Genomic DNA, 22,201 nt, shown 5'->3' with positions numbered 1-22,201 from the left:
TTTGCTTCAAATTCTGCATGATGAACTCAGCATTGAAATGATAAATTTAACTTGTTTTCATATATTTATATTGCTTTACTTAATTATTACTTTTAAAAACATTCAACTGTGATTAATTTTTAATTTTTTTTTTTTAATTTGAAAGTTAATTAGTTTTTAATGTTTATACACCAGGAACAATAAATAATGTAAATCAATAAATGTATCTTTTCCTAGGACAATTAGACTATGAAAATTGCTTCGATCAAGTTAAAAATTTCTCTGCACTAAATGAGAAAGGAGAGAAACAAATTATTTACGAACAAGCTACTTCCTTTCAGAAGAAATCCAAAATATTTTTCCATAACTTTTCATGAAATTTATGAGAGCTACAAAAGAATGCTTTCTATTGAGGGCATGGAAAAAGTATCTAAAATTTGGAGTAATAGGAAACTAGATTTCCCTTGAGAATTCTTTCTGTTAGGAGAACTTGCACTGTTCCGATTCCTCTTTCCATCTTCTATCGGAACAAGCATATATCCTTCACTGAATATATTTAAAAATCACGAATTCTGCCTGATCCTTTTGAAATATTTCTTGTTAAGATATTTCGCTTTGAGCAATCGAATCTAATTTTTCCTCTGAATCATTTTTTTTTTCTGCCGAGAATGCTGTATGTATGTATGAGGACCCACTTTTTTCAAGAATGCGAAACATTTTCCTCTTTTCAAATATGTCTCCACTTATCAGTTAAGGTGAGCTGGAGAAAGGTTTCAAAAATTTATATAGAAACTTCTAGCAATGATCTGGAGTTTAGTTTTATTTTCATTTCAATATGATTTCTTTAGAATCACTGATATAAGAAAGTAATACTCCGAGTTATTTAAGTTTTGAGATTATTGGATTATAATTTTTCTTTGGACAGGTAGAAGAGAATACTGTACAATATTATACAATATTGTATAAATTTATAATGTATCGTTGGATATTTTAAAACATTGTGAATGTTGTGTAATATATATCTATATATGTATACATGTTGCATAATATTATTCTGTTCCTAGTAAGGTAAGGAAATTATCTATACAATCTCTGTGCCAATTAAATAAGGTTTTTCTTTTCAAAATATAAATAAAATAATTTAATAATTCAAATATAAGAGCTTAGTAAAAACTTAAAATCAAGTTTCTCCAAAGAAGAAACACTAATCACTAATCATCAAAGTTTTAAAATACATTTTTCACGAGAACTTTTCCAATTAGAGTTACTTTATGTAAATTGAAAGTAATCCTTTCGTTTGTTTATCTCATTCATATAATGAATAACAATCTATTGGGGAAATCTTTATCATTTGTCATGTATGGGACAAGAATTTTGCTATTAATGATTTTGCGAATTCTAGCTTACCGAAAAGCTAGCAAGCCTAGCATATACTACTTGCTTATACTAAATTCAATAGTTTTTGTTTGTTTGTTTTTTACAGAAAATGATTCCAATGTCAGCTCCAATATTACTTAAGTTTTTCTATTCACATTAAATTTTGACTTATTAGTAACTGAAGTAAGTAATTCATATTTACCTTTAAAATATCTGAGAGTATTTCTTATGAAAAGTGTTCAGTTCGGAATGGTAAAAACTGAGATTTTATTTTATTAATAACTTAATAATTTTATATAAAAAAGGTTTTTGTCTTATTCTAATAAGGAGCATCTTGCTTATTTTCAAAATTAAATAATATATATATAAATATTTTAAAATTTCAGAAAAAAAGAAACTAAAATGGAAAATATAAGTAAAAAAGGCATTATTCTCTTAAAGCATAAAATTCTTGAATAAACGTTCCAAAAGAAAGTTCTGTCTAAGGAAAAGTAAGAATAACATAATTTTCTGAGAACAAATGATAAAAGTTTGGAAAGTTAATCAGTGAAAGTAGAAAATCGATTGGAACACCTAAAATTGCCTGAAGCCTGCTTTGAACCCTAAAAAAAACTCTGAAGGTGTAGAGAATATAAAAATAGAGATAGGCTGCATACACAAACTTATCCAAGTAAAAACTGGCTCTATATAAAAAAAAAGCTGTTTATACAGAAAGATAGATAATCTTATTTTTAGGGTTTAACGATGTTTTCAAAATGAACAATATATGCTTAGGACTAGAAATATTCTATCTAATTCGGTGTCATAACTTATTTTACACTCATATGTAGGAATTAGTATGAAGGATTTTTTTTTAATATTTTAATATGCTGAATCTGAGCGATATTTTCTTTTATGGTATAGATTAGATTTCTCAACAACAAAAAACAGAATATATTTAAACATTACAAAAATGGCAATGAATGTACCTGAATAATAAATAACATGTCATTAATTCATTACTGTTTATTGTACTAGAACTTCGTCACTGTACAGAGATAAAATTTTATTAAAATAATTGATTAACTATTAGTTAAATGCTGGATAAACAAAAATAATACATTGTAAAGATGAACAAAAATGCAGGAAATTTTTAACTCTGCAATTCTAGAACTGTACGATACATCTCAATTACAAAATCCCACCGTTGCAAATATTAAATAATTAAATTTAAATTGTCAATTTAAGAATTTTAACCCTTTCTAGGGTCGTGGGAAGTATGCTTCTCACCAAACTTATCAGTCTTTGTATGATGTTGGCATAAGTTCTGACAAATTTTTTTAGTAAATCAGAAGCTTAGATGCTTCAGTTATTTATCTCAGACAAAATTATGTGTCTTGATTTGTTACTTAATTATTAATTAACCAAATTAATTAATTAATCAAATTAAGTTTATCTAATAAGCTAAATGAATCCCTTTTCTTATTCTAATTGCAAGTCTAAAAATATTTTAACATAATATGACTAGAAAAAATGGCCCTTTAAAGGGTTAAATAAGAATGCGTAAGAAGATATTATCATTTGTTAATAAAAAATTGTCCAAATGGCATTTAATCATTATTTGGGTTAAATGAGTTGTAACTGTATCGTAATTATTTGATAAAAGTAGTTTATAAACTAGACTTGAAATGCTTGTAACACAATATTTCAAATATTTTACAGTAGCACACTATAATCAATTCATTAACGCTGTAATTATACTTATTACTCTAACAGAATAATGATTAAAATCTACATTATAACTATGTTTAATTTATTGCGAAGGAATGATATATTATTATATTTAAAAAAAACTTATATGCATTATTTTAATAAGGGAACTTTAAAAAAATGACATTCATTCGTCCCAGTTTTTCATATCTCATTCAATGCACACTAATTTCGTCAACAAAAGTAATGAATAGAGACTTTAAAAAATACTGCTCCTCGCATGTTGTCTACAAATTATCCAGTGCAAAGTTTGCATGATCCTGATGTCTTAAAACAGCTGAAGATGAATAAAAAGAATCATTAAATTTATCCAAAGTATTCAACCTGCATTAAGGTCACGTGAAGAATCAACCTAACTCGTTAAACAATTAACTTCATTATCTTTTTCTGGCTAGAAATCCTTCGTCGCTTGCGATAACTTATTCTTATATCATACAAATTATCCAGTGCAGACTTTGCATGATCCTTACTACAAGATGTCTTAAAATAGCAGGAGATGAATAAAAAGAACCATTAAATTAATCCAAAGTATTCAACCTAAATTAAGGTCACGTGAAGAATCAACCTAACTCGTTAAACAATTAATTTCATTATCTTTTTCTGGCTAGAAATCTTTCGTCGCTTGCGATAACTTATTCTCGCGAAAGAAAAACAGAGCACCGGAATTAACTCAGAGGTGGAATTCTGTGAAACTAGGTCAAACACAAATGCAACAGAAACTTTATATCAACACTGCCGCCATTACAAGATGGAAAAGAAAAGGAAAAGGAAATGGTGACAAATCCATCATTAGCTGAACACATTAGTTACCATCTGGAGGGTGAAGTGAGGAAGAACAGAAGCTGTAGAGGTAGCAAAAAATAAATATGCAGATCTCTAACGGAATCTGAGAGTCATAAATTATGGACTTCTGCTTTATTTTTTTAACTGCCACTGCGTTTGAAATTAGGTTATGTGGAGAGATAGGAATTTCTGACGGAATGCAAGTTTGCTGTATTGTTTGAAGCCGAATACTTTACAGTAAACAACGGAAGGCTAAAAGATAACGATGTTATTTGATAAAGTATATTTTATATAAATGTGCATTTATGACATTGGTACTTATAGCGAAGTTTAGTAATGAATGTTCATCTAAAAGAACTTAATCAAATGGCAATGGTCAAAGAAGATAAAAACTTATTATTTCAGTTTTTAATGGTTCTTATGATTTCAGATGTGTTCTTTGCATCAACGGAGTTTATACAAGGAATTTATAGGGCCATATGATCACTCCTTTTTTGTTTCAGATGGTGATAAATATTTACTGTTTATGAGTAAATATTTATTATAAAATTATATTAGACATTTTAAAATTGCCACAGAAGCTAAAATTACTAAAAGATCCATCAATATCATTTCCTTTTTATACTTTTTTCCCAGTCTTCTTTTGTGATGTTTAAAATAATGAAATATAAAGATATGACAGGGAGCGGCAAATCAACAGAGAATAGATCTGTTAATTTTGTGCCTTCAGTTCAGCTAAAGTAGAGAAAGAATATTTGTGAGGAGGGCCACTCAAGCTTTGGGAGCAGAGAAGGCCAATTAAACAGAGACATATGGTGATTGCGGGAATGAAGTGTATATGCACTCTCATATGATAATGCTGGAATGCATGCATATGTTCTTGAGAAAACGCAATGTATCTTTCCATAAGACTCTGATAAACTATACAAATGTGATATTCACTAATTAAAGAAAAATATATAAGAGTGCAGATACCAATGGGATGTAATCATATGTCACTGAAATAAATACTAAACCTATTATACCCCTTTTTCTGGTGTTCGAGTTAATATTTCAACTCTGATTTTGCAACACATCAGCAATTTAAATGCATCAGCACTCTGTTTAATAAACAATGTAAGATTTGAACATTTATTTGAGCATTTTCATCATTGATAAGATCTGCTTAAAAGCCATTTATTATTTAATGCCCACTCCAGGATGACCAGCTATGTTTCTTGGATATGAAATCTAACATCAAATGCGTTCGGTGTGAATTACAGCCCAGTCTTAGTGAGGCACCGATAACAGAAGTTTCAAAAATGGTAATGATAACATTTTCAACAATTTAGTAATGCAATTCAAGGTTGTTTTTTTTAACATTGTATTTCATTTATCGACAATTTAGACCAATAAGTTGAAGGTAATTAATCTTCATTTATAACAAGAAATATTTTATTACAAATAGCAAAATAGTACTATCAAATTTTTGATTTTTCTATTAAAGAGCAAGGTTTTTTTTATATGTGTGAAAAACTGATCTCATCACGTGCCACATTCTCCGAACATTGAGTTGAAAATAGAAGAACTTCCATAGCTTCAAAATTGCATTTATACTAGAATTACACTTGTTCAAAAGCATATATAACTTAATTTGTAGCAAATAGCGTTTGTTTATTATTCTTTGACCTTTTTTATTATTACATTTATTGAAAGATCATATTATTCTTGAAAACTTCGTGTGCGCAGTTATTAACGGGAAATTTTATTTTTTAAATTTCTATATTTTTTTTAATTTATAATCGCATTTTCACAAATTTGGTGTCGATGAAAAAGATTCGAGAGTACAAGTTTGATGCAAGCTACAAAAGTATTAATCAAGTTATTTAAAGTAGTTGATTAATTATTATCTCGAATTAATTCTATTATATGTAGGCATTTTTTTGGTGGATCGATTTTCTGTAATGAAATTAACCTCTCAGTAATATTTTATGAAATTCTGCTATTAATTTTGAGAGTTATAGGGTTTTCAAAATCGACACTTAAAATGTTAAAGGAAATCTTATGAACTTTTGGTGATATCTCGGAAACTTTTATATATTTCTCAAAAAAAAAATCACTCGAAGAAAATTATCATATTTCTTAAAATTTCGATAAAAACGCATAAATAATACAAATTTAATATTTTTTTAAAGATGAATGTAGGAAAAACGAATTATAACATAGCAGAATTTTTGATGGGAAGCAAAGTTGACGTGCTGAAATATCGAAATTCAAAATATTGTGCTTATACCCCAAATAGTTAAAATATTCATAAAAATTGTAAAATTCCTGCATTTGATATGCAGCTCCCACTTTTTGAGAGACTGTATATTAAATTCATTATTATTTATTAATCAATTAATGAAGCACGAGCTTTAATAGAAATTATAATATCGCAGTTAATTTATATTAAATTTATTTTCAGATCAGACGATTTTAAATTAACATAAACTTTACTTTAAAAAAAATAATGTTTCTTTTTCACTCAAACGCTATAAAATTTGAATATCGGACATATATACTATAGAAATGTTTAATTATTTTTTATTCTTTATCCTCAGTGAATGAAATAGAGATCCAATTAAATCCGCACCATTTCTTAGCATCAAGTAAATTAATTAACAGTAAAATAAGAAAATTAATCAGTACTTATTATTTATATTATCAATGGGTTAATGTAAAACACCCACTCACAAATTTCTTTAATTAGGGGCAGGGTGTTTTCAAAATATTCGTAAAATATATTCCTTGGAGTTCTAAAGTATTATCTCTATGCAATTACGTTTATGAAAAACCATAGTTTCGATGCTCTAGTTCTGGAAATTGTAGCATGATAATGTTTTTGACTCAATTCATTTGTATTAATTAGTCTTGATTTTATTATCCCTTATGGTTCCATGAGTGGTTCTAGCAGGCCTCATCACGCAGTTTTCATACAACATGCCAATCTATAAATATTACTTTGTTGAAAACGATTTAAACGAATGAAGTAATCCATCAAGAATTTTCAACAGTCACGGTTTTGAAAAACATAATTTTTCTACTTGTTATAAAATGAACTTCTGTTAAGCGTCTTCATATGTTGAATTCAATCGAATCTTTTAAAGTCTCATCTTTTCAACTTATGGAATAAAAAAACTGAATAAAGAACAGTTTAGGTGTCATAACTAATCTAATTATCTTCTAATTAAACTTCAATTTTAAAATTGACACATATATACATGATGATAGAGTCTGTGCAAAATTTTATCCGTCTAACTTTTTATTTATTTATTATATACGCACAGATGTGGGTACAAGATAGATTTCTTTTATACGATTTCATTTAAAACTTCATTCAAATTAATGATTTTGATGCAAAAAATGTATAACGATTTAATCTTTCTAATACATTCCATTTCTGAGTTAATGTGTTCGCAGACAGATGGATGCAATTCAAATATTCATTTTTTCGAACTCAGAGCTGCTTGACATGTGAACATTCACTGAAAACTAATGATAAATTCAATTGAAGACTACGCCTATTTGACCTGTTTAATTCGTATGCGGAGGAGTCAAAAAGGTGTTTTTTTTTTTCAAATATTGTTTTTCACTATAAATATCATCCTCATGCAGTTCCATAACCAGATAAATGAATTTTCATCCTGTTAACTAACTTTCACATCGATCATTTTTTCATAATTTAAAATTTTATCATTATAGTATTAACAGCCAAGTCTTTAAATATTTTATATTTTGTTAGAGCATGAAATAATTATTTAATTCTATGTAAAAAAACACACGAGTAATAATTTATTTTTAATAAAATATTCATTTGATGCTTTATAAATCTTTTATCCGAATAACAATCGTTTTTACATAGAAATAAAATTCTCTCCTTCAATAAACATCGAGAATTTCATTGGTTTGTAATTTCTTTATGACATTCGTATCTCATCAATTAGTGATTTTTTAATTGGTTGGAACGTAATCGTATTTCATTTGCTATCAAAATCAAGATGTATGCTCAATTCTTATGGAGGGGATCATCTAAAAAAGCTAAATGATTAATTCATTTCAAAAATGTTGGAAATGCTTCAATATTTTAAATTTAAAAATTATTATATTTTGAAAAAATTATATTCATACTAATGTTAAATTTGAATTGTTCTGTTTATTCTTCAGAAATTCCATTGTATAAAAACGAGGAAAAAAATCCGTTTGCTTTATTTTGCTATTAAAAAGCTGTGATTTACTTAATATATCATCCCTGATGGATTGGGTGGAGTTTTTAGCAAACTAAATTAAGTATATTTCAAGAAATCCTAAGAAGTTTGGAAAGAAATTTGGTATACATGCATGAAAAAGCCAACTGAATCGAATTAATAAAAAAAATTGATTTCGACAATAAATTTTATTTGAGATAATAGTTAATTGACTATGTTAATTTAATTAGTTAATCAGTTTGTCTACTTCAGCAAATTTGTCCCTTTAAACCATTTCCATTGATAACAATTTTATGAGATATAATAATAACTGACAAAGTTACAAGGGTGTTTCATTTATTTTTTTATTGATGATGTACGTAACATAATTTTGGAATCAATGAAGCTGGAGTAAAAAACTTGATATCCATGCATGAAAAAACCTAATGAATCGAATTATTAAAAAAAATCTCAATTTTGGTAATAAATTTGAGATAATAGTTAACTATGTTAGTTAACTCAGTTAATCAGTCTGCCTACCTCAACAAACTTCTCTTTAAGCCTTTTCCATTGATAACAATATTTCAAAGATATATAATAAATAATAGATTTACAGAGGTGTTTCCTTTTTTATTGACGATGTAGATAACATAATTTCGGAATCAAGAAGCCGGAGTTAACGACCTAAACCAAGACCACTGATTAAAAAGAAGTAGGGAAGAGAGAAAAGTTAAATAAATACTCACTCTATCCATAAGCTCCCGCACCATGCCGTTCCACTCTCCCCTGGTGTTCCTGGATCCATATGATCCATCACGCACTAACCTCAGCTCGTAGCGAAATCCCAGAATGCGTGACATTTCTTTCAAGAGATCCACGCAAAATCCCTCGTATAGCTCGCTGCTGCCTTTTGTTTGATCTTCTGGCTTCTTGATCATCATGTAAGGAGGATTCTGAAAGACAGAACGAGAAGAAATTGCAGTCAAGGAGATGTGTTTCATTGGCATATTTTTTGTTTTATTTTAGTAAATGTACATGTATCATATATATTGGAAAATAATGCTCTCTAAAATTGTCCCATAAACTAAATGCGTCAAAATTCGTATTTAACATTTCTTATGAATAAAGATATCAATGTACAAACACATAATACAATAAATTAAGTGAGTGATATTGAATAACACTCACTTTACAAAATAATTCATAGATATTTCACTCCACATTCAGAATCCTATGCAAAATAAAACTGAACAATGGCATTTGGATTCCCATTCATTATACAATTATTATAAAGTCTAATATAACTTTTCCATTAATTCATCGTTTATTCTGTTATTAAAATATGCAGTAATAGGTTTCTAAAACTATTAATATAATTTGTAATCAATTCAGAATGTTAGTCAATCCATTAATAATTTTATCACGATAAAGAAATATAATTTCAAAATCAAAATAATATTATAATAATATAATATTATTATTATATATATTATAATATAATATTATAATAATAAAATAATATTATTTCATTGTGAAATTCTGAATGAAAAATCTTCATTCTATTTTACAAAAAAATTATGCTCATTTGCACTGACTTCAATTATATTTTTTAAGGAAATTAATTACTACCTAAAAAGGTAACACGCATTCATTTTCCTTCCATAAATCAACCAAAAAATAATTTTATAATTCTTATGGATATTTCTCTCAATTAAATTCGGAATATTCTTTTGATAGAAGGTCGGCGATTGTATCACTAATGGTCACCAGAAACTTTAAGGGAAAGCCGCTGCTATTCATCTTTGCGGACTTCATTCTATGGAAGGATTGGAATAAATGCCGTCATTACATTATCTCACGGCTGGGGTTTGAAGGATAATTAATAATTACTCATATAATCATCACTGCTTTTCGATAGATTTTTGTGGGTGAGGAATACTTATAATAAGAAGTGATAAATCTTTAAATATATGAAGTTTCTATTCTATTACAAATGATATTTATTCGAGTAGAAATCGTCGTAACTGTAAAGGTATGCGTTTTTAAATGTGTTTTTTTCAAAGAAACTATCAGTTCATTATTTGAAAAAGGTAGCAGTTAAATATTTAACGTTGGCATTTTTGTAATTACTTTTAATTAAAATATTCAGTTTTCGCAACTTTAATGTTAAACTTTGAAACCTGGAGGTTTTAGATGCAAATGTTCCTACTCAACGATTCAAGAATTGTTCTTTTAACAAACTTCTAATTTTTTTTACTCAAATATTGCATTTATAACACAAGACAACTGTATTTTCAGCAAAAAGCATTTAAATTAGAAATGATAACACATTTTAAATTTTATTAAATCGCGAAGTTTTTGTTTATGTTGGATTTCCTGCCAAGGAATATGTATATTCAGAAATGAAGTAAAAGGACATTTTTCTGAAGGTCACAAGAAAATTCAGGGACGCCCTGAAATTAAAGCTTTTCATTCCTAAATGCTATTTTATCTGTAATCCCTCATTATTTCATCTGAACTAAAAAGAATTTAGTTTCTTCTATTTAGAATGTTTTTCTTTTTTATCTAATAAAGTCTATATAGATGAAATTTATATTCCTAATAAAAATAAAACTTATTGAACAACTTGCAGATCTTTTAAGATATATTATTAAGTGTGCCACATAAAAATATCATTTAAAATATTAAAAAAAAGATTTCTATTTAAAATAGTCTTCTTTTGTTTGTATCACCTTTGTCTAAATTATTGAAATGATGCACTTTTATCATAGGTAGTTCCAAACTTTTAGAAAATTATTAGTTTAAGTTTCAAATAGTACGCATGTGAACAAAAAACACCAAATTGTAATTAATTCAGTAAACAAAATACCCAAACTAGTGGAAGCTTTATACCATTTCTTAAATTATTAGAATTTCTATTCTAATCCTCTTGTTTAAAAAACAAAGATCAAACGAATGATATTAAAATTTTATTTGTTAAATGTTCTACAAGAATATTTTACAAAGCATTAATTTAAAATGGCATTTTTATAGATTTTTTATTGGATTTGTTGCTTTGTTGTGGTTACGTTAAAGCTGTGAAAATAGATCGTAAATACAAAAGTGAGGAAAGATATTTAATTATTTTTCTGTTTTGAAAACATAATAAATATTAAGAGATTAAATATCTTAATCCTTCATCTATGTATGTTCATTTCTTTATTATAAAGATTATGTAAAAAACATGCATCCTTTGATTAAATATTTTAACTTACAATATTTATATTTTTCTAACTTTTTTTTTAATTCCGTTTTTATTGATATACTTCTTTTCATAACTTCTCCAAAACCAGAAAGCGAGTAAACAATTTTAAAGAATAGTTTAATTAAGTGATGTGAATAGTTAATTGGTGATGAGAATACGAAAAAAAAATCTTTTTTTTCCATCGCAAACAAACAACATATTCTTTTATCAAAACAAGCTTTTGACAATCTTAATTATGCTAAGCATATACAAAAGCAGTTTTTAGAAAGAGTTTATAATCAGCAGTTTAGTTGTTGATATTATAATAATATTAAAATGAATACAAAAAAAGCATTTTTATGCAATTCCATAACACATAGCATTAGATTATTGTGCAACTATTTTCTTCCTATTGTTCATGAATTGCAATATATTTGGTTTTGAAATTTAACACAATCAAAATTAAGACAAAAATTCTTCATCATATTTGAAATTCATAAAAAAGGAAATTTTGTAAATGTAAACAATTAACAATATTTTTTTAAATGTAGAATTATTTTTTTAAACGTAGAATTTAATTTGCTTTTTTTCTTGAAAATGAGTAGGTTAAGCTTGCTCAATTTCTAACGAAATCTTAAATTTATATATTAAATTTAACAGAAGTTCTGTAGGCATAAAATTTACAATAAATTCGAGATGGAACAAACAAAGTTATTTGGGAATAATTCGGGACAGATTTTGTAAATTAAATATAAAAACAGAGTGAATAATGAATATATATATTATTTGGTCATGATTTTTTGTCTTTGAGCCAACATTTTTAAATGTATATGAAACATATACATATGAAAATATTTTAGTATATTTATTTTTAGGAAGGCTAATTCTAGAAATTACCTATGTTCATATAGGATACTTTTTAAATAAATATTCAATGCAGATTATGCGCTGTTTTTTGAAATTTTAGCGTTTCCATACGCATCATGATTGAAATAAAAAATAAAAAATATGGTATTCCTTTAAATTATTATAGAATCAACGAGATGATCTTTGAAAGTTTACAAAATCATTTACTATGCATTCAGGTGTCTCAATGTAATTACTTTTTCCGTGGCATTTATGTTAATACTCTTAAGCAATAATGAAATTAAAACTAATTCAATCATATGATGAAAATAATTTTTAATTCTAATTTTAAAATAAAGAAGACTTATTGCGGTTAAATTAAGTTTATTTATGACTTAGACTAATTATGTCTTGAATTAGAAGTTTCTTTTCGCTTTCAAAATATATTTGCAAAAAGTTACAATAATTATCAATTTTTTTAATTATCAGTGTATATTATTCAATCTGTGCATACATTACTATATACATTTATATAATTAATTCAAAGAAAATTATGATGACTTTTTATGCATTGTGATTGATATTTATATTTATGTATTCTCATATATTACTTCATTTCAATTTTTTTTTTCTATTTCCGGAATATCCAAAAGTAAGTTTTTGTCAATAATATTATGTAAAATATAATTATTTCAAACAATTTTCTAGTCATATGTATTTTATAATTAGTGCTGTAATCTGGAACAAAAAAATACAGGTAAGGAAATTATTTCAAACGTTTATTTATATATTTACTTACTCAATATTCAGTAGCAACGCACTTAACGAAATTGCCGTTCTAAATAATAATTTGGTTCATAATTCTGTATTTATGAGTGAGAAATATAAATTATTAAATATAGAATAATATCTGCTTCTTGATCTGTCTCTTTATTTACATATGAAACATGCTTGTAAATTGCATACACGATTTATTTAGATAAAGAAAATTAGTTTTTGCTAATGATTTGTTAATTTTTTTTCATCAAAAATTTCCACCATTATATAAAAATCAAAAGAATAATTTAATTTTTTTCAGTAAAAATTCTAAAAAGTTTCTAATGATATATCAGTATGAGATTCATATGCTTACAGATGCAAGGGAAACTTTTATTTATATATTAAGTGAATTGAACGGCGAAGAAGAGTTCTTTCACATTTTGTATTTCTATTGACTTTCTCCAGAATATTTCTTGGCAAAACCAATGGGCACATATATCCCTTCTCACCAACATTTGTTATAAGATTTCTGGGAAAATCCATGACGGATTGAAAGAATAAAGTCAAAGAAGCATATCCTTTTTTCTCCCCTTTGTCATGGATCACGAATTTCTGGTGAGGAGATTTCCGAAAAATGCATTCCAATACATGTCACCATTCTCACTTTCGATGGTTAAAATTTAAAGGTGTAAAATAAGGAGACCTCTGAAAGTGGCGTGTAGTAATAAAAATGACACTGCTCTTGCTTTAAAGCTTAGAATATTGCATAGTTTCGTAAGAGGGCTGCTATACAACTTCTATCATTTGATCCTATTTCAGTTGTTAATATTTGTACTATCTACTCGTCTTTAATTTGGGTCACTGTTTAAGAACAAAGAAAGTCGTCTGATTTTGCTGATATTAATAATAATAACGCTAAAATTATATCACAAAAATAAAGAATCAGTAAAAGATTGTATCTTCAGAAAATTCATTAAATTTCATTGAGAATCATGCACATGACTATCAGTTGTATGAACTATTTTGGTGTTTTTTTTTAATTGAATTCAACTGAAAAATTTATATTTTTTTATTCTAAAACATCTTTAAAATATTAAGAAAACTGAAACTGCTTAGTCCATTTTTTCATTTTTTTGTTAAATTTTACATAATTAACATTTGAAGTTACGAAATGAATTATTATGTGCATCATTTTATTTTAATATTGATTTTCAGGAGATTTTTATAAGTGCGTGCTAAATTTAAAAAAAAAATCATTCGAATTTGAATTTTCAGGTAAAGGTAAATTTTTCAAAAACTGGATTTTACTCAAAACTGTCTTTTATCTATCTGACTGAATTCAAAATCTGAAACGGATACCAAGATATGTTATTCTATTAAAAGTATCTTTATTACAAATTTAGCTATTTTTTAAATAATAAAAGGAAAAAATGTCTCAGTCTGAAAAATGATTTAAAGAAAAAATAACATACATTTTTTTTTTTTTTCCAAACCCATTAACAATTAGTTTATTCAATGACACATGCATTGTGCTTGCAATTTTGTTCGTATCAAAGCTTATATTTGCAGAAAGTAGTTTAGACAAAAAAATAATTATTTTGGAAAGAAAAAAATAAATTTACTTTAAAAACACCTTCTATTAATTTTTATTATGAAAGAGAACTGCTTAGAGTTTTAAGAATAATTAATCTCGTTGTGATTTTGAGACTTTTCATTTCCTATAAATAGATCTCCAACTAAGCGTAAATATGATAATTTAGGAAAAATTTTCATTAAAATATTCATGCATTATCAGATGAAATTATTTTAAAATCCTAGGTTCTTTAGACTTTTCTGCACTTACTGTTTTGATATTTTATATTTAAAGTAGCATAGAAAGAAAGAAAACAACTTCTCCCCACGGTTTATAAAATTTTCTCCAATCAGGTATTCGAAACATCCTATTTTTCCCCCTATTTTCAGTAGCTCAATAATGCATGCAAAGGTTTTATATGAATAAAATACATAAATTTTGTGAAATTAAATTAACTATTTAAGCATAATTGAAATTAAAATTAATTTAGCCTAAATTAATTGTAATTAATATGTGACTAAAGTATAATATAACGCTTCATTAAAAGTAATTCTTTTCTTTGATTTACCAGAATGTGGCAATGTACAATAATGTTTTCTCTAATATGTGCAGTAAAGTTTCACAGTATTTTAAATGCGCAGAAAAGAGATTTAAACATATAAAATTACTAAGATTCAAGAAAGTAAGAGGAATTCAGAAAAATTCTTTGAAAGCTAAAATATTGATACATTGAAAGTAAAACAGTTATTAGAATTTTACTGAAGTAAATTTATAAATCTTATTTTTTTTTAAATAAACCTTTTTAAACTGAAAAAAAAACTTATTTATATTCTTTTTTTTAATTCTGGAATATTTATGCGACAGATTAAATAAATGAAATTTTCATAACACGATGAATGTAAAAAGGATGAAGGCATTTCAACGAACCTAAAGCTACTTAATAAATATTAAATAACTATTTGTTAATATCCTCTAAATTCTTCTGATACACTGAATTTTAGGGGAAACTAAATTTATCATAAAGGGATAAGCAAGTCAATATTGTTTGGGTAATTTCATTCTTTAACTGGAATTAAGTTTAAAAGTAATGTTTTATAAAATATTTTCTAAAATGGAAACCATTTAAATATTCGATGTAAATTTTTTTATTGTTAAATACTGAATATGTCACTCATATAATGTCGTTTTAAAACTTCAAGATATAGATTGGGCGAAAGCGCCACAACGGTGCTGACAAATCAATCAGGACTGTTCTATACTGTATTAACTTTCATAATCCATGATTAATCATAGACCGCTGTTTGATAATCTGAGAGTTATTATATTTGCACTGAAAATTCACTGATTACAGTATTTGGAACTGAAGCGCTCAGACAATTTAATATACCTTTAAGCCCTATATGTATTATAGATTATCTGAACATACATTTTCATGTCTGCAGTTCCGCTGCAGGCGTTTGGAAGAGCAAACAGAGTAGTTCAATTCTCCATTGAAGAGCAAATAAGGGATGTTTCGTATTAGTAACATATTTGGAGTAATCTGCACTAATGCTTAAATTATATGTTTAAATGTATAAATAAGTTGAATTCGTATATGATAATGAATAAATATATTGTAATATGTTTATTTCAATAAAAAATACGAAGTATTTTTTTTAATGAATTCCTAATTAACGGTTTCAAATTACATATTTCATTATACATGTATATTTTATTCATGAGGAAATATTGCTTGTGCCTTTCAACACAGGAAATGTAAAGAATTCTATATGATGCTTTAAACATGGTAAGTCACCAACTGACTCTCCGATCCGCCACGAAGGCACACGGATTTAAATCATACGGCTGAATGACCGTACCGCTGCAACAGCAACACTGGCGGGAACTGTGGTTGAGTCCTAAGGGTCATCACCGGCCACGGTACAACCCACTTCCTGAAGGAAGTGCCTTCCGTCATCGATGGGAGGAGTCTTATCCCCCACCTATTTGTGTACTTTCCAGGGTGGCGAGATCCAACTACCGTGAGGGAAGCATCTCATCCTCATTACGAGGTGCCTCCAGGAAGGGGGGAAGCTTTAAACATGATAACGTATTTCATATGATAGCATGTTTAAAGCGTTACGAACTCAATATTCTCAAATACTAAAAAATAAATTTTTCAATAATATGCAAGTAAAGAAAATATTTTGTTTTTAAGTGATATCGCTTTTTTCCCATTTTTGTAGTTATCTTTCTTCTCTTGCAAATAGGAAAAATATACATTTTTTTAAATATAAAATGTATTGATTTATTTTAAATGGAAGTGAAGAATGTTTATTTTCATTAAAATTGTATCCAGAACATTTGTATTTAGTTGTATATAAATATAATAATATAGAGTTAAGAATAATTACATGGACTATTGAATTAATAAAAAAAATATTTTTAAAAATTAAAAAGAACATGCATAACATGTGATATTCTGATTGATGTGTTTAAGATATGCGTAGTTAAAGAGTAAGTAAAATGAAATAAGTTTGTGAAATTATTTGAATATTTAATGTTTAATTAATCTCTAACATTGCTAATAATAAAACAAATTTCGTTTATGTTGATTCTCCATAGGGCAAACTTTTGCTTATTTTCCATTTTTGTCAAAAAATCAAATATTTCTTTATTGAAGCAAATTTACACAATACGTTTTCCTTATTGGAACGTATCAAATTTTTATTCTGTAAAAAATTATAATTTTTATCTCAAATGTCTTGTTTAGTCTTGAATTTAATATTATATAATTAAGCCATGAAAATGAATAGAAAGATTTTCCTAAATCATTCATTTCAGAAAGTGAAAAATGTGAAATGTACTCTTATTTTATTAACGCTTAGGAATTTAGTCCAAATATTAATACAATTTCTATGCAGGATTTCCTATCCGTTTTTTTTTTCGATTAGTTCATCTTGTGTCTCCTATAACAACTAACGACTGCAGCTTTCAAACATAATTTTGCATACTTAAATTACAAATGTCATTATAACGGATGACCCATCTTGTCGCCAAAATCTTAGTGATTTGCCTAAATCATTCATTTAAAAAAATGCAAAATGTTAAATATATTTTTATTCTGTTAACGCATAAGGATTTAGTTCAAATATTCATCTAATTTCTGTTAAATATTTCCTATTCTATTTTCGATTAGTTCATTATCTTGGTCTCTTATATAAGTATGTTGCATAAGTAAATTATGGAAGTCTTTATAATAGATGTATCATCTTGTTGCCAAAATCTTTCATCTGTTAATAAATAAATAATAATCAAAAAATTATCGAAGGACTTTTTAGAGTATGTTTGGATCGATGCGATTTGATTTAATATAAAGTTTTTTATTTTTTCTAACTATTCCATATTTCCCTCAATTACTACTGATTTCAAATCTGTCTTTCTATGGATATTGTAAAAAGTATTGTTCTTAAATATCAAGGGAAAAAAAGCTGAACCAAGCATAATGCTAAAATTTTTGACGGCCCAAGCGTGATTATTCTTTATTCATTTCTCATCGAAGTCTAAGATTACTTCCATTTCTTTCGAGTGAATTCTTGTGCTATGTCTATGCTGTTAAGAACTGGTAAGAAGTAAAGTGGAAATTGTTCAGAAGGAAATCGATAGAAATAGACGGAAAATTACAACTAAACACAAGCCAGCTTTCCCCGAAAGTGAAAAAGGTAATCGATTGCTGCCATAGATATTCGATTGTTTTCTTCCTTCAATCTCACTTCCAATCTACAATCTTGTTTAGTTTCACTTTATCACGATCTAACAGATTGCGAAAATAGACATCATGCTCAGCTTCAGTGACTTTCAAGACTAAGCAAGATAGAACAAAGATTAAACTATAAATCTTTCTTACCGAAAGAACTGCTCCGCGAGATACGGAATGGAGATAAGGGAAATCATTGAGATAAAGTAGAGATAAGGGAAACCATAGAGCGAAAGGCTTTATATTGAATTCGATATATTTTGCATTCATATAGGTTTTATTCATTCTTAGAGAATTATTTATCATATTTTTATGTGTAACATTTTATAATTAAATTTAATTACAATTTTATCTGTACTCATTAATATAAATACTTCTTTCGGTTTTACATTAGATGACAGTTAAGGGATGAGATTATCGATAGAAAAAAAAATTAATCGATTTCTTAACATTTTGCAAAATAAAATTCTATTATGCATTTTCGAAATAATTTCTGCTTTTATATAATATTATTACAGAAATGACAATTGAAAATTTTAACAATGTGTTAAGATAAAGGATCTGACACTTGAACAAATTCAGCTATAAAAAGTATAAAAGATTTTGCGTTTAATTTAGGAATTCATGAACAATTGCATGCTGAGATTAAATAGCAAAAATGCTGATAATAACTATAATACGGTAAGTCAGATTACATTTTATTTTGTAAGTATAAAATGGTTTCGCACGAAAATTTATACAAAATAAATACAACTTACGAAAACTGCGTTAAAAAATATTGTGAAGATAAAAACAGTTTGATTAGGACATAGACACTAGAACACAGTCGTCTAAACTTTGCATCGAAATGGCGTATAACTATTTCTCAACGGTAGAGGCTAAAAGTTTAAAACTAAAAGATCTGTTCATTAAATTATTTTCGGCGCATCAGAAAAAATACCTCTTTGGATATAACAAAGGGAATGGAATATTCTAAAATAAATTAATAAAGACACATTATATCTATGATTCAATGTAGACACTTAATGCCTGGATAAATTTTGTAATAATTTAGTTAAATTACATTTTTGGAACTCATTAAAATTTCATAAATAATGGTTTGCTCTTCATATATTAGTACAAAAAAATCTTTATTTAAATTGATTAGAGAACACACTGCAATATGAAAAATAATAAATACAATGCAATAAAAATTATTTATCCATTTTCAAGCACATATAAATTACTTTATTTGCCATAAAAAGAAAGCGACATAGTTTTAACTTAGCCCCTTAATTGTAGAAAACTATTCCATGTAAATCAATTTTTATTATGGATTATGTTAGTTGAATGTTAAACAGAAACCGTATTAGCAGAAACACATTTGTAATCGAGTTAGAGTTTATATTTTTAACTAAAACATAGTAATTGTGAAACGAGATTGGTCATGAAACAACTTCCTCAAGATATGAATTCTCTAGAGTTCATTTCTTGAGGTTCCTAATCAATTGAAAGGAATTGTTATTTGAAAGCCTGTGCTCTAGATTGTCATAATTTAAAACAATACATACTTCATGATTATGATTACAGAAAAAAATAATAGTTTCGAAGGGCACCTCCAATTTTTTTCACTTCGCTAACTAATTAGAGCATTGGAAACAACTATTGATGTTGATAAATACACGCATGATAAAAATATTTACGAAAATTGTATTGTAAAGAATTAATGGCATCGCAAGAGAACATGACAAAGAAAATTTTATTGGAATGGCAAATCTTTAATGTATTTCCCATCACAGAAGATTATACACTATATACAGGAAATTGTTACCAACATTGACGAGCATAACTGGAAGAATCTGTATAGCTTCATGTTTTATGGCATCGTTTAATCGCGACAATCGGAGTTGGATTTTAATGGCACAGAAACCAAATATGGCCACGCTGCGCCAAATGTATGATAAATATATGATAATATGGTATTCAATTACGACAAATCTCATGGATTAAATGAGTGCATCTTAGATTTCAGATTACTCAAGCAATGTAATCCATCAGAATAAGTTAGGGCGAATAGCAGTGCCACAAAATTAAAAAGGCATGGAAGACTTTTGTTGCTGCAGCACTTCTCAAACACATGTAACATCACCTTACATCCTTATAATATCAGTAACGATATTACCTTGCAGCAATTATGTGATTGCATAACACTGCAATTTTTATGTACACAGAGTATTTTAATGGAATGCTTTTTCATGCCTCTACAAATGACATCGGAAATATAGATGAAAAACGTAAGAGATTGCAATAAATGCAACACCAAGTAGCTACTTTTCCATCGTGTAAAGGTGTTGGTGCCACATCATCAGAAACTCTACAGTCCTCTTCTTAGCTTCCACTGTTCTTGAAATTTATGTTCTCATTTGAAAAGAAGTACAACACTTAATCCATCCATAATATCCGCACCACTATATTCAACATTTTTGATCAGGAAAATATTTGCAAAGTCTATTTGCATATTTGCTTTTACTCGCTCATAATTTTGATAACTGGACATACTAGAATCGACAAGAAATTATCCGCAGTAAACATCCCGGAAGTTTGAGGATTGTGGTTTTCGCTAAATCGTAACTGCAGACAACACTTTTTGCAATTTGTAAATGACAGACGTAATCGTTTTATGCACTTCCGCAATAACTTCAGTAGAAGCAGATAGTTTTCCAGAAAGAGCTCTATCATATGGGTATCTAGATTTTGCAAAGTCTTTTCTCCTAAATTAAGTATAATTTTTATTGAACATGGGTTTTGTCTTATGCTACGATTTCGTCGATAAATGGTTAATGGTTCGCATGGTATCAGCAGCACTTTTTTCATTCAGATAAAAATTCTTTATCAATTTACTCTGTTACTTTCTTTTTGATATGTTCGCATATTTGATTGAAAAAGCAAATTTTCTACAATGCTTATTAAAGGTTTTCTCGCAAGATTCGTTTTGAACGTGATATTCTGTGATTGTGCTTCTACAGTCTCTATTTGTGAATTAAGCAAAATATCTCATTGCATCTCACAGAACCTCCCCACCTCTGCGTGTTTTCATTGATCCTATACAATGAACTCCTATAAAGATGTTTTACATAGCAAATTTATATCATACGTGTACCGTTTTAACCATTTATGGTTTCTAAATGCGCTGAAAGATTTGAAAGTTGAAGTATTACCAATGAAAATTTAAAAAGAATGGTGTAATGCCAGTCAAAAATCGCAATTTTTTTTTCACAGAGGTTCGAAAGTAATCTCCACTGTCTTGAATCCTTACAATCTCAAGTGCATGCCTAAAAATTACAATCTCTCAAATTTCCTTCCTCATCTATTGACCTGATAGATCGATAGGGATCATATATCATGGAAATTATTTTATAATAATCCTATAATTTTCGTATATCTTTATCATCTGAAAAGGTTTTTTCAAACTGTGGACTATTAGCCGACGTCTATGATCCAAAACCATTATCAAATAACTGCAAACAGTTAATAATAATTATTTAGGAAATGTTTAACATTAGTTATTAAAAGAATATATTGTTAATATTTTTTATTTGCGATTGAAATGTTATTAAATTTTAATATGGAAGATATATTGAAATCGTATCTTATATCCAAAATAATTTAATGAATAGTTTCATTGAGTAATATTTTAAGTAACCAAGAATTAACTGCTTTATCTTTCTTATATTGCATTTATCTTTGGTCAGAATTGTTTTTTTTTTCCTTCCTTATTTAAATAAAGCTAATGAAAAAAGCGCGCGAGTAAGGCTTAGGGAAAAAAAGAGAAAACAATCTATGTCATAAAAAATTAAAATAAAAGCAAATGTTGCAAAATAACTAACCTAACTTAGTAAATAGATTCATTAAGATATATAAGGGTTTAATCGAAGTGAAAATTCAGGATAAATTCATCATGAAAATTATTATTCCATTATTCAAAATTTCTA

The 22,201-nt window shown here is 27.2% G+C and overlaps 1 protein-coding gene across 1 annotated transcript in view; it reads right to left on the bottom strand.

Moving 5' to 3' along the window:
* Positions 1-22,201, bottom strand: part of LOC129962014 (glutamate receptor ionotropic, kainate 2-like) — a 220,625-nt gene that overhangs the window by 38,687 nt on the left and 159,737 nt on the right. The window contains exon 10 of the mRNA XM_056075680.1: positions 8,840-9,046. Within this exon, the coding sequence (XP_055931655.1) occupies positions 8,840-9,046 (207 nt within the window). The remainder of the gene's footprint in view (positions 1-8,839; positions 9,047-22,201) is intronic.

Source organism: Argiope bruennichi, chromosome 2 (genome assembly GCF_947563725.1).
Source record: "Argiope bruennichi chromosome 2, qqArgBrue1.1, whole genome shotgun sequence".
Lineage (NCBI taxonomy): Eukaryota > Metazoa > Arthropoda > Arachnida > Araneae > Araneidae > Argiope > Argiope bruennichi.
This window is presented reverse-complemented; position numbering and strand designations above follow the sequence as displayed.